General features: G+C 41.0%; 1 protein-coding gene across 1 annotated transcript in view; it reads right to left on the bottom strand.

The window, feature by feature from the left end:
• LOC124867794 (voltage-dependent T-type calcium channel subunit alpha-1G-like) overlaps positions 1-14,815 on the bottom strand; it is a 107,841-nt gene that overhangs the window by 22,157 nt on the left and 70,869 nt on the right. Inside the window, exons 20-26 of the mRNA XM_047364397.1 lie at positions 14,132-14,200; positions 13,765-13,949; positions 12,016-12,142; positions 3,065-3,190; positions 2,880-2,969; positions 2,373-2,565; positions 49-200 (exon numbers count right to left, since the gene is read on the bottom strand). Of these exons, the coding sequence (XP_047220353.1) occupies positions 49-200; positions 2,373-2,565; positions 2,880-2,969; positions 3,065-3,190; positions 12,016-12,142; positions 13,765-13,949; positions 14,132-14,200 (942 nt within the window). The remainder of the gene's footprint in view (positions 1-48; positions 201-2,372; positions 2,566-2,879; positions 2,970-3,064; positions 3,191-12,015; positions 12,143-13,764; positions 13,950-14,131; positions 14,201-14,815) is intronic.

Raw genomic sequence — 14,815 nt, 5'->3', positions numbered from 1 at the left:
CATTACTATGGTTCTAGGACAGGTAGTAGTAGGAGTTGCCATGGTTACCTGAGGTTGGTTGTAGTGCTCCATGCTCATAGTGAGGAGGTTTGTGAAGATGATGATGGTGATGAAGAGATCCAGGTAGTGGCTGGTGCACACTGTGTGTATGGATCGACGCAGAGGGGAGTAGTCAGCGTAATATGGCTTCTCCAGAGCTCCTGTGAGAGACACACACACACACACAAACACACACAGTCATTAAAAGGCTTCTGAAAGAAAAATATTATATAGGCTATGAAGTCACTGATGAAGCGGGTGCCAAGTGGCACTCCGCTGTGTGTCAGTGTGCAGACTAAATGTGCCACCTCAGGAATTTAATCCTATCCATCATGCACACACACTCTCCATGGCACCTCAAGGTGTCTTTGGGCAGAAAACCCTCCCTATCTACTGCCCGACAGTTCACCGACTAAGAGGAGAGCACTACTAGAGATTATACTGCAGAGAAAGAGTGGACAGAGTGAGTCACCATTGTGGTAGTGCAAAAAAATAAATTAATAAAGAATTGAGTGTGCGTGTCAGTGCCGAGTGTAATAAATGCAGAAATTAGTTTGTGCAGCGAATAATTGCACCAGTGACTGAATTGTAATACCTACACCATACGGAAGAGACTATGCGGATGTACATGTCTATTGCATATTTGATCAAGTCTCCTGAAAGGAAGTCTTAAAGGTCAAATGTGTAGAAAATGATATCGGTGATGTTTCCTGAAAAGAACAAGCCTATCACACACTCCCATATCATGTATGAAAAGCCAAGTGTCTGGAACAGGCTTAGTGTTTCATGAATGAAAAGTGCATCACTGCTTCAAAACGTATTTTATATAATTTGCCGTTTTGTGATTGTCTTTTTGTGTTTTTATTATTATCTTATTAATGATTTTTCACTCAGTAATTGATCCCAAAGAAACACTGTCTTCTTTTGTTGCATGCTATTTAGTACACAAGGAAACAATATATTGATTTTACCGCAAAACATAATGTGATTTGTGTAAAGTTTCATACATTGGAAAAGTTCAGAATACAGCAGAGGGAATCTTAACCATTTAGAGATGGTTTTATCGATGGAAAACCAAGAAAGGTTTTTGCTGCTTTTTATGAAACCAATCAAGAACCTCCACAGCAACTGAAAATTGGTTCTCCAAATGGGGTCACTGATTGGTTTTTACTGCAGGTATGACATTGACTGCTCATACATAAATCATATTTACCCACACCTTGATTCTGTAAAGGTGGCTTCATTCTGCTAAAAGATAAAATAATGACTATTATTAACTACTTCACACAGCCACATCATTTCGGGCCTCCTACAGGTAAGATAGACAACTGCTCATACCTACTCAACAACACTTTCCTCTAAATATGGTCTCTCTTGATTACTTTTTTGCAAGTGAGATGATGACTGCTAATTATTACACAAAACAACCCCAATTAAAAAAACAAAACAAAACACTGGGCCTGTAAGAGCAGTCTGGCAACATTTCGTCTGGCACTTTTCTTTTTGGTTTTTGTATTTATCAGAAATACTTTATATTAGGGGATAGAAAACCGTCCAGTCTAATTTATGATGCATGCTTCAAAGCAGAAGAGATGTGAACAAACGAAAACAACTAGTTTTATTGGTAACCCCCTCCTACAGCAGCTGATTTGATAGGAGAACCCAAAAAAATCTATCACATGAAAACCTCAGGTGATGCATCTAGAACCAGTTTGATGCATGAGTTTCAACAGAAGCCAATATTCCCTAACTGTGGGAAATCTTCTTGTGCAGTGCCTGGCAAAAGTATTCCCACCTCTTGAACCTTTTTTCACATTTTGTCATGTTGCAACCACGAACTTCACTGTATCTTCCTGGGATTTTATACGATAGACTATCAAGAAGTAATACCTAATTGTGATGTGGAATGGAAAAGATACATGTTTTTCAACATTTATACAAATACAAATTGTTTGTGTTTGTATTTAGCAGATTTTAACTGTAATACCCCTAAATCAGCACCACCTGTTGCCTTTAGAAGCAACCTAATTAATAAATGCGGTCCACTTGTGTGCAATTTAATCTCACTATAGAATGGAAATAGTATGGCACAACTGAAGCCTACAAAGACAACTGACTGTCCTCCTGAACTGGCAGGCTGGGCAAGGAGAGCATTAGTCAGAGCAGCCAAAAGGCCCATGGTAGCTCTGGAGGAGCAGCATAGATCCACAGCTTAGGTGGAAGAATCTGGATGTTCTGGTGTCAGATGATCTGCAAGTTCCAATATTAAGGTTTACTTCTGTCCATTATAGTGTCTGTGGCCATCCCCACCCACTACCCTAATTCTTTCTCACTTCTCCTCCTTTTCTCCAGTCGCTTCTGTCGTTTCTCCTCCCTCAGCCTGGCTTCCTCCTCCTCCTGCTGCTGACGACACTTGTGAAAGTTTTCCACGACCACGCCCACGAACATGTTGAGCACGAAAAAGCTGACAATGAGGAGGAAAGAGATGAAGAACAGCAGCATCCATGGGTTGTTGTTTCTTTTAGGCTGCAAAAAGAGACAAGGAGAGTGAGAGATGAAGGAAGAGGAGTTAGATTAAATAGGAGGATAAAAGAGTGAGTAAGGTGAGGAGGGAAGAAGAGGAGGGAAAGGGGGGAGCATAAACAAGAAGACAATGTGAGTCCTGACTCAGCAGTGAAACTGCCAGCACTGTCACATCTATTTATCCATTTCCTTTTCCTCTGAAAAAGTTCCCCTTTCCCTCAGCCCAAACACTCAGATTCAAAGGAACAAATGACTAACAAAAAGATTCACTGTCTAAAATGTCTGAATGCCTCTGCAGCATTCACTGTTCGCCTCACCTGCTGGTCCACCCCAACAGCATCCAGGCCATCGTACATGATGCTCACCCAGCCGTCCTTACAGGACAGCACAAAGAGCGACATCAGCGCCTGGGTAAGTGAGGTGAATTTAAATCAGTGCCATGCTGACAATCTGTTTCCCACTAGCAGGTGTCACAGCAAAGATGTGTGGGCGTGTGACAAACCTGTCCGAGGTTGTCAAAGTTGTATTTCCGTCGAATCCAGCGAAAACCCGCCTGCAGACACTCGGTTTTGTTGGTGATGTTGCTGAGATTTAGCCCGTCGCAGTAGAAGAATTTGCCTTTAAAAAGCTGCACACAGAGAAGCGAGAGTGCAGAAAAATACATGTAACTCTGATCTCCAGATGTTAGAGTTGTAACACAGCATCATGATGAGTTTTGTTGGTGAAATGCAAAGCAACTGTTCACAGGTTCACATATTACGATGATTCTCTCTGCATCCTAACTCCAGAGTCTGCTCTTATTAAAGACAAATTAGCTGATACTGTGTTCCTGGAAATAAAAGACTCCAAATATCAGCTTCAGTGCTGCAAACAGTAAATGAGAATATTAACATGAATATTTGCAGTATGATCTGAGCCTTGGTAAATAATTCATACTGCTTTGAACCTTTTCACATTTCATGAAGTTACAACCACAAATTTCAATGTACTTAAATGATATTTTATGTGACAGGCCAACACAACGTAGTTCATAATTTCTAGCTGTGTGTAATTTAATCTTCATTTGAAAGGCCTCAAAGATTTGTTGGAGAACACTATTCAACAAACAGCATCATGAAGACCATGAAACACCAGCTATGTCAGGAATAAAGCTGTGGAGAATAGACATTATTTTTAACTACAAAAAAAACATTATGGTAACCCAGTATTTCCAAATCCTGAACACTTAAATTGTGGGCTGTTGATCAGCAGGATGAGTAGTCATCTGGCAATCAGAATGTTGAGTTCAGCTGCATGTCAATGTCACATAACGTCAAAGGGAGGTTTCCTTTCCACTACATGCATGCTTAGTATAAGGGATTGCTGCAAAGTCAATGCCAGTGACTGCCCACTGTTGCTACATGCTCATCCAGGAGGAGTGAATGCTGCAAGTCACTGACTCTATGCAATCTACTAGGTTTCCTTAGATAGAAATAACCAATTTGAATAATAAACTCAGTTTGACTGCTTGATAATTAGGATCAATTGAAATGTACAGGGGTTGGACAATGAAACTGAAACACCTGGTTTTAGACCACAATAATTTATTAGTATGGTGTAGGGCCTCCTTTTGCGGCCAATACAGCGTCAATTCGTCTTGGGAATGACATATACAAGTCCTGCACAGTGGTCAGAGGGATTTTAAGCCATTCTTCTTGCAGGATAGTGGCCAGGTCACTACGTGATACTGGTGGAGGAAAACATTTCCTGACTCGCTCCTCCAAAACACCCCAAAGTGGCTCAATAATATTTAGATTTGGTGACTGAGCAGGCCATGGGAGATGTTCAACTTCACTTTCATGTTCATCAAACCAATCTTTCACCAGTCTTGCTGTGTGTATTGGTGCATTGTCATCCTGATACATGGCACCGCCTTCAGGATACAATGTTTGAACCATCGGATGCACATGGTCCTCAAGAATGGTTCGGTAGTCCTTGGCAGTGACGCGCCCATCTAGCACAAGTATTGGGCCAAGGGAATGCCATGATATGGCAGCCCAAACCATCACTGATCCACCCCCATGCTTCACTCTGGGCATGCAACAGTCTCAGTGGTACGCTTCTTTGGGGCTTCTCCACACCGTGACTCTCCCGGATGTGGGGAAAACAGTAAAGGTGGACTCATCAGAGAACAATACATGTTTCACATTGTCCACAGTCCAAGATTTGCGCTCCTTGCACCATTGAAACTGACGTTTGGCATTGGCATAAGTGACCAAAGGTTTGGCTATAGCAGCCCGGCCGTGTATATTGACCCTCCGGAGCTCCTGACGGACAGTTCTGGTGGAAACAGGAAAGTTCAATTCAATTCAAAGATACTTTATTGATCCCTGAGGGGAAATTAGAATTCCAGTACAACCCATCCAAACATACATCATGACACAAGACAAGGGGGGGACGGGTCACCGAGGCTTTGCTGCCCACTCACAGGCACTGCCCTTGCTAGATGAGAAAAGAGGCCACATTAGGTAAGTAGAGGGAAGAAAATCATATTTCACACTTTATCCTTAGCAGGATACAGTTTAAGATTGCAAAAAACCTCAGCACAAAGAAGCAACAAGTTTACAAAACATGCTGGGAACGGTGAAGGTGGTGTGAGGGGATGCATATGTTTATCTTGAGCATGTGTGTGTGTGCAAGTGAGTGTGTGCAAGTAAGTCCATGAAGCACTGTCATAGAGGCCATTGTCCTTGATGGTACGTTGGAATGTTCATCAACCGGCCACAAAGTTCTGAGCAGGTCCACAGATGTCCTCGGGGAAGGGAGGGGGCAGAGTGAGCAGAGCGTCATGTTTACATAACTTCCAGGAGAGGTTGAAAATAGCCAGCCATCAAGGCCGTGCAGGGGAGCCAGATTCAGAAAAACAATAATTATTTGGGTTAGGCTGACTCTTAATTTTCCATCAGCCTTGAGAGTCTCGCTGGTGCTTCTCAAAGGCAGATCCAAACAGCCAGATCCGAGTGAACAACTTTCTCCAAGATTTATCCCATTTCACCCCTGAGTCCAGGAACCGCAACCTGCCTGCGATCCTGTATAAGGATCACATCCAGTCTGCGATTCAGCTCACGTAACATCTCAGTCTGAGTGTTGATCGCCCTGAAGATCCCATCATACATGCCAGGCAGCCTCACAATTGCCAGAACAGCTGCTGACATTCTCCGAATTTCTCGATATGCCAGGTAACCGCTGACTCCAAAAAGCAGAAATCCTGATATCAAACATCCAATTATATACATATCTTCCACATCCTCGACTGACATTATTGACAAACACACAATCCTCCACTTCTGCCAGGAGTCCATTGTGTGTCCAGAGAAAAACGTCCCGTCCGGACAAGTTGGGCTCTCCTTCACCCTGTCTTCTCGTCGAGAAAATTTGAGCAATTGCATTGAGAGACCAGCTGACCAAATTCATAACTCAGAATTTGGAAGATATGCAAAAAGAGGCTCCAAAAAGAAGACAAGACACAGAGCTGAAGCAGGGCAGATATGGGAGGGGTGCTGGAGACAGAGAAAAAGCGTCCTCCTCCACCGAGAGCAGAAAGAAAAGTTGAGGTGCACATTTAATTCTGCCGTGATTTGGGCAGCCGTGGTTTTTTGTTTTTTGGATACAATCCAGGTTAGCACCCGAACATCACTTTCAGACAGTTTCTTCTTGCGTCCACAGTTAATCCTGTTGGATGTGGTTCGTCCTTCTTGGTGGTATGCTGACATTATCCTGGATACTGTGGCTCTTGATACATTACAAAGACTTGCTGTCTTGGTCACAGATGCGCAGCAAGACATGCACCAACAATTTGTCCTCTTTTGAACTCTGGTATGTCACCCATAATGTTGTGTGCATTTCAATATTTTGAGCCAAACTGTGCTCTTATCCTGCTAATTGAACCTTCACACTCTGCTCTTACTGGTGCAATGTGCAATCAATGAAGACTGGCTACCAGGCTGGTCCAATTTAGCCATGAAACCTCCCACACTAAAATGACAGGTGTTTCTGTTTCATTGTCCAACCCCTGTATGTACCTAACATGAAATCTGTATGATTTGACTGAATTGACTTTAAGTGCCTTGAGACAACGTGTTGTGAATTGGCACTATATAAATAAACTGAATTGAACTGAATTCATTTGTCCTTGGGCAAGACAGTGAATCCCAAGTTACGTACTAATGTGTGTATTGTTGTGCCCTTGCTTGTGTGGATGGGTAAATGTAACTCGTTGTGTAAAAGAGATTTGACTGGTCAGTCCGACTTGAAAGTGGTTATATAAGCTTAACCCGTCCACTATCCTGCCTGATTTGGATGTTTTCCTGCTTAAGCCAGGTTTACCTTGATTTATAGAGTTAATTTATTTCTCTGAATCTGTTGTCTAGGAGAAGAAACAAATTCAAAGGAAGCAGAAACCAGAATTGGAAAAAAGGCTGATGAAATCAAATATTTCAAGCATCGCTTGCCTGTAACAGCCTTACAAAAGGAAGATCACCAAAAGTATTTCATTTAAAGAGAAGACTCTTCAAATGTTTTTTTTAAGATGTTAAAAAACTTCAAGGTCTGTTGAGTGAAGCTGTCCATTTAGATATAAAAAGGTTTGACAAAGAAGACACAACTACAACTATTCACATAAAAATTCAGTACAGTGTAAAAGTCTATAGTCATCCAGGTTTTTTAATTATTTGGCTTTCAGTGAGGCTTTCTTCCACTGTTTTAAAGCTTTAAAAGCAACAGTTCCTCCAGGATTTCTGAGGATCCTTTTCTTTCATCTCTGGTTGCTTTTCCACTTATTTTCTTAGACTTTTTTGACTTTTTACACACCTGAACATGGTTAGATAATGCTTTATTTCTTTTAAAATATTTGGTGTATTTACATAGAGTTTTAAACTTAGTGTCAAGAATCTGGAGTGTTTCTGTCTGTGTGGTTGGTTTTCTCTGTTTCTGGAGTCTTAGGTCTCCACTGGAGGGAACAATGGGCGGAGCTACCGGAAGGTGGACCTCCGGCACATGTGTTCGTTATCAAGTCATCAGCTAGAGTATAGGATATATAGTATATAGAGGAGCTGGTTGCCAGTCTTTCGACGCTTAAGTGATAACCTATGAGGTAAACCAGAAGCTCTCTGAGTTCTCATGATTCTCCCTGTTTATTTTCCAGTGCTAAAGATCTCTTTTCGTTCCTCTTCACTCAAGGAAATCCTCAAACTGAAACCAAGTTCCTCCTCAGCTGGATCCCTAGCCGCAAATCATCTACTTCAGCAATAACCTTTCGATGTCCATTCTATGGCTGGCAACCTGGCAAAGACTACTTATATCTTCATCCTCAGTGCAATATGTCTGCCTTTCGACACTCACATCTCCACCTCCACTTCTATCTACTTCATCGCCCTCGAGCTCTATTACTTACAACCACCACACAGACCTCTCCCTCCGGGTTCCACTCGTACCCACCCTTCCTTCATCATCATTTCCCTACAATATTTCCTCTAATCACCTCTTGCTCTCCTCCTCAGTGGCGCCACTACCCTGTTATCTGAAATCCCCCAGATCAAGATTACCTGCACATTCAGAATCATTGTCTTTAAATAAATCCTTTAAAAACTTGCAAGAACCTGTGAGAATTTGTGCATGTGGGTCAGGCATTTGAACAAAACCATGACAGAACACTCAAGCCAATCTGACCCAGCCAATACTCTCAGGAGAACCATTTCTGAATAGAATACACAACTCAAGATGAAGCTATCCTACAGGCTCTCTGGTGAACAGCATTCTACAGATCAACGCTTGGATCATATTATAGCTCTTCTACAGAATCTTCAAACTAATCCACCTGTTCCTCCACCAGCAGAGGTCCCCAGAGTTCCTTCACCAACTGTCACCTCCAGCTCATGCACCCTTCTGTGAAGTCAGTTCTCCAACTCCAGAAAAGGGTGAGTTCAACCGAAGTGGGGGATTCCTCTTACAATGCTCTTTGGTCTTAAGTTGTTCTCTACACTCCTTTCCCCCTGACGATTCCACGATTTCCTACATTCTCCTTTATGATAAAGATTTAAAATGGGCAGAGGCCCGATTTCAGAACTATCCCTAATTTTGTTGCTCCATCCAGGAGTTTGCTCAAGAATTTAAAGGCACAATTAATCAGGATCCTAATAATACTTCCCTGGCCAGTGGTCTCTGGAGAACCAGGCAGGGCCAAAGATCAGTGGCTGAATTTTCTATTGAATTTCACACTTTGTACCCCAGTGCACCTAAGAGTGTCTTTTTTCATGCATTAAACAAAGCTGTGCTTCTGGATAAACCGGAGACCCTGGATGATCTAATTGCCATGGCTGTGAAAATGGATAACAGAATGTGAGAGAGAGGAGTAGGAAAAACCTTCTAGACCCCTTTGGGACATTTTGAATACCTTGTTATGCCCTTCGGACTAATGCCCCAGCTGTCTTTCAAGCCCTGGCGTGATGTACTCGGTGATTGTCTTAACCTCTTTGTGTTTGTCTATCTATATAACATTCGTATCTATTACAAGAATCTCAGCAACGACAAGAAACATGTCTGCCAAGTCCTTGAACATCTCCCCCACAGAGTGTGACTATGATGTGGGAGATAACAAGCTCTTAGCCAGAAAACTGGCCTTCGAGGAATGGCGGCATTGACTGGAGGGTTCAGAACATTATGTGCTGGTCTGGACTGATCATGAAAATCTATCCTACTTGCAGTCTGCTAAACACCTCAACTCCCATCAGTCCCTTTGGTCTTTGTTTTTTTCTCGTTTCATCTTCTCAATCTCTTATTGCCCGGGTTCCAAAAACATTAAACTGGATGCCATGCCTCACCAGTTCTCAGACGACAACGACAAGTTCCCAGCTTCCATTCTTCGTCCTAGTTGTATCATTGGATCTCTTTCCTGGGAGATTGAGGACGTCATCAAGCAAGCTCAACAGTCTGAACCTGATCTGGGTACTGGTCCACCCAATTGCAGCTACGTCCCTTCATTTGTCAGAGCACATCTGAGTCACTGGATCCTCACCGCCAATTTTACCTTTCATCCCAGAATCACTCAAACTATAGCCCTCATAAATAGAAGATTCTGGTGGCCTAGCATCCATAAAGATGTCAGAAAATACATCCTCACCTGTTCCATATGTGTCAGAAAGAAGACCGGAAATAAACCTCTAACTGGACTTCTCCAACCTCTCGCTATATCCACTCATCCTTGGTCTCACATTGCTATCTATTTCGTCACAGAACTACCCGTATGCAAAGGTATGACCACTATTCTCAGTCATTGATGTCTTTTCTAAAGCTTGCCATCTGATTCCTCTTAGGAATCTCCCCTCATTGTTTCAAACTGCTCTGCTCCTCATCAAACATGTCTTTCACCTTCATGGACTCCCCCAGGAGATCCTCTCTGACTGAGAGTTCATTTTTTGCATTTGGAAATGATTGCACTGCTCTTAATGCTAAAGTCAGCCTCACATCTTATTTCCATCAACAATCCAATGGCCAAACTGAACGTATAAACAAAGAACTCAAAGCCTCCCTCAGATGTGTTACCTCCATCAACCCATCCGATTGGGCCAAGTTCCTGCCCAGAATTGAGTATGCATACAATTCCCATATTTCATCTGCTGCCAGGTTCTCTCCTTTTGAAGTCTCCGTAGGCTACCAACCTCCTCTGTTTCTTTCTAAAAAAAAAAAGGGATCTGTCACCTCTGTCCATCACCACATCCACCATTGTAAAAACATCTGGACCAACACCACTGCTGCCTTAAATTGCACTTTCTCCTGTTCTCTTGTAAGTTTTCATGCACATCAGCAATGACCTTAGAAAAGCAATTGTGTATATAACCCATCAATGGTTTATAAGAGCAATTACAAACAATTTCAATCCATAATTTTATAGAGAAAGATTTACAAATTGAAAATATTTAAAGCAGCTGCTAATCCTAGGAGTGGATATCCTAGCAAGTTCACCCCAATGTCTGACTGAGCAATGCTCAGACAAATGACCAAAAACCCGAGAGCTCCATCTAAAGACTCTACAACCCTCAGACAGTCAGCATATTGAATGTTAAAGTTCATGAGAATAAATGGCTTTCTTTTGGAGGGGTTCCCATGGGAAAGCCTGTTCTTCCTAAGAAGAACAAGCTAGCCCAAATCAGATTTGCAAAGGTGCATTTGAATGAACCACAAGACTTCTGAAACAATCTCAGATGATACCAAATTAGAGATGTTTGACTATAAAGCACAGTGCTATGCTTGAGGTAAACCAAACACAGCCCTATACTGCCAAGCACAGAGGTGGAGGGTGATGAAATGGTCTTGTTTCGCAGTCACAAGACTTGGATACCTTGAAGTCTTGTCCACCAAGAACTCTGTATACAAAGGTATTAAGTCAAAAATGTGAGACCATGTGTATGACAGCTGAAGCTTGGTCCAAACTGAATTATGAAACTGTCCAATAACACCAAACATAGCAACAAATATACAGCAGACTGGCTGAAAAGAAAATATTCAAAGTGTTGAGGTGCCCAAGTTACCTGATCAAAAAGCAGTGGTGGGACCTTGAGAGGTCTGTGAATAAACAAATGTCTGAAAACCTCAGAGAACTAAGCAATGTTGTTAGGAAGAGTGGGTCTGGATTCCTCAATAATAATGGGAGACTGATAAAGCCAGACAGAAAATAACATGTCAGAGATATGACTGGTAAAGAAGGTTCTGAAGGATTGTGGAATGATATGGTGCACATTCCTCATACCACTACAGCTTTTTTAGTTGTCAGTTGTCATTTACTTTACTTTACAACTTTTAAACACACACACTTAATTATCAGGTACGTAGACTGGAAAGAAATTTAATGACAAAGTAGCCAAAATCCAAGAAATTCAAGAAACTTATCAAACTATTGATCAAGTCCACTTCAAGGGTTAACAAAGAAGTATATCTGCCATGAAGCAAAGAAAAAGGAAATTGAGGTAGTTGAAACTTTTACACCATCCTGTAAATATACGAAACATTGGAAAATTTTGTTTTAAATAATACAATTTTTATCAGAAAAACTGACTGATAAGTTCCTACATTGAAGAACAATACAAAATAAGCTCTATAAAATTATTGACATAAAAATCTTAATGTTGGTTAAAATCAAATTCAAAGAATACATTCTCAGCACAATCCCTCTGTAGAGTCATTATTATTACGGTACTTCAAGGGACTCTTTTGCATAATCAGCAACTCATTTGCATTTTCTTTACAATTTTCTGCCTCACTTTTTTTTCCCTGAAGCCTTTCTGAGCTTTGGCTCATTTATTTTAAACCCCTCAAAGCAGTATCTTTCTTTCAGCAGAAAACATCACCATGTTTCGGATGAAAATTGTGATTTTGAGGTTTTATCCGTAACAGGATGGACAAGAAAAACCACGTATTTACCTGCACTCCCAGGATTCCAAACACGATGAAAAATGCGCAGCAGATCAGAACAATATTTCCAATCGGTCTGAGAGATGTGATGAGGGTCTCGACAACCAGTTTCAAACCTGGAGCCCGACTTATCACCCTAAGTTAGACAAAAACAACACTTGTTTACAGTGCTGTGGAAGTATCTGCCCTCTTACAGATTTCTTCTGCTTTAGTTTTTCTTGTCACCTTGAAATGTTTCAGATTGTCAAACAAATTCTAATGTTAGAGAAAAATAACCTGAGTTAATACAGAAAGCAAGTTTCCGATGATGTTTTAATTTAGAAAGGAAAAAAAGCTATTTAAACTAACCTAGCTGTTACGGTTTGCAAGATATAGGACCCCAAAATGCAGACCAGAAGGCAGCATGACGGTAAGTGCAAAAGATTTAATAACAAAAAACTCACTCTCAACAGGAGGCAGGAACAAAACAACAAACGAGCAGGCATGATCAAAAAACAAGAGATGATATGAGAATGTTTCCGTGAAGAACAACTGAACAGGAATGTATATATGGATTGTAAACCAGGTGAAGCAAGACAGATTAACTAGGTGCAGGTGAACCGAATAAAGTTGATTAATAGAGAACACAACGTGACAGGAGCAAAACATGGCTTGAACAGAACGCAAATCCAAGGAAACAAACTAATAGAACTATAACTAGAAAAACATGAAACAAAAGCAAAAATGGGAAAATAATAAACAGAAGCATGATTCAAAATCTAAGAAGAAGAATAATAATAAACAAAAGAACGAGTCAAAACCTTAACTGTGAAAAACATAAGAAAAAACCAGAAACCAAAAAACCCCAAATCATAACACTAGCCTTATGTAAAATTATCCTGTTAATCATGATTTAACTAATTAACCACATTTACTAGTTTTCCTTAGCCTCATCCATGCATGATTACACCTTGAATTGTAGAATCAAGAAATAACTTGCATAGAACCTGTCTGACAACATGAACTTGGCTAAAAGATCTCAAAGAGCAACACATCATGCTCCGGCCTAAAGAAATGAAAGAACAGTTGGGAAGAAAAATCAGTGACATCTAGCAGTCTGGAAAGGGTCATAAAGTAATTTCTAAGGCTGTGGACTCCAACAAATCACAATAAGAGCCATTATCCACACATGGAACACTGGTGAACCTTTTCATGAGTGGCTGGCCTACCAAAATAACATGGACAACATGCTGAACAACATGCTGTAACTGATGAAACCATAACCCAGAGAAAAAATGTCTGACCATCAGTTCATGACCTTTAGTTCAAGTGTACTTGGGTTGTATTTGGGTTGTCTAGTCAAAGTAAGTAGGTAAATCCAGTATGGCCTTAAAAAGGCAGCTCATATTTAAAAACCATTCAGTGTGGCTAAATCAAAACAAATCTGCAAAGAAGATATGGACCAAAACTCCTCCACACTCAGTTATCTCAAGTGATCTATGGTAGTTGTTGCCACCAAGGATGGTACAACCTATTCACATAGAGCCAGGTTGGTTTGAATAGCTTTTTTCCACTAATAAATTAAATAATCACTTGAAAACTTTGTTTTGTATTTACTGAGGTTATCATGTTTGGTTTAAATGTGTTGATGATCCGAAACATTTAAGTAAGATAAAAAAAGAAAAACAGAAGACACCTATAAGAGGGTTACACATTTTCTTCAGTATATCAATGTAGTAAACACAAGAAAAGACAGGAGGAAACTTCCCCTTCTCCTACCTGAGCGGCCGCAGGGTGCGAAGCAGGCGAAGGACTCGCAGCATGCCCAGGATTCGATTACCACCCGTTGATGCAATGGAAACCAAGATGTCCACCAGGGACACAAAAACCAGCACACCATCGAGGACATTCCAGCTGCTCTGCAGGTACACACCTTCTCCAAAGTACAGGCCCATTGCTACAACCTTGTGACATACACAGATCCAACTGAATTACTTAAATAATAAAGACATATGAGCTGCAAACTGAGACAGAAGAGCTCCTCTAGACCACACCTGGGAGGCAAATTGCCTCTTTTTACAAGAGAGATTAAGAAAGCAGTTAGAGTGAAATGCTTGTGCAGGAAAAGGGGTTCTGTTACGGTTACCTTGATCATCATCTCGCCCACAAAGATGACGGTAAAGATGTAATTGGACACGCTGAGAAACACTCGCTCCTTTCACAAACACACACACAGGAACATGTATGAGAGCGTTTACAAACACAAAGCAAGAAGCACATTTGTCATTTCAAAGGTTGTGTCCCAGTAGCTTTTGCTTTGATCCTGGACAAAAAACGTGTTCTATAATGAGCTGAAAAAAGGCCATAGCAGATGTATTGGCAACAAAAGCATACAAAAAACACATATTGCAGTCGTTGGTCTGAAACTAACCTTACATTAGCTACAAACAATTATCCTGCTGCCTGTGCAGACTGAAAGTTTTAGTCTTTTTTCCCCTATTATCTTCAACATGTGGTAAAGCTTTCAATAGAAGAAGCAGCACCTAAAAGAAATGACTTGTCTTGAGAGCTCAAGCTTGTTCCCAGTATGGGTTAAATTCGGCCACAGGCGCCGCTCGTCACCATTCCTGTGTAGTGACTATCCACCACTTTAAACGACTTCTGTGTCATAAACCAATCAGTCTCAATGGTTTTCAAAACCAAATTTATTTCATAGTTTATCAGTCAAATTAAATTAAAAGAAAGATTAATTCTGAACCTTTTCTGGAAATTTCAAACAGCTTAAAAACGAGAGGCGATGTCCTATTTTGTATATTGAAAAAAGTATGGA

Source organism: Girardinichthys multiradiatus, chromosome 5 (assembly GCF_021462225.1).
Source record: "Girardinichthys multiradiatus isolate DD_20200921_A chromosome 5, DD_fGirMul_XY1, whole genome shotgun sequence".
NCBI classification, from domain to species: domain Eukaryota; kingdom Metazoa; phylum Chordata; class Actinopteri; order Cyprinodontiformes; family Goodeidae; genus Girardinichthys; species Girardinichthys multiradiatus.
This window is presented reverse-complemented; position numbering and strand designations above follow the sequence as displayed.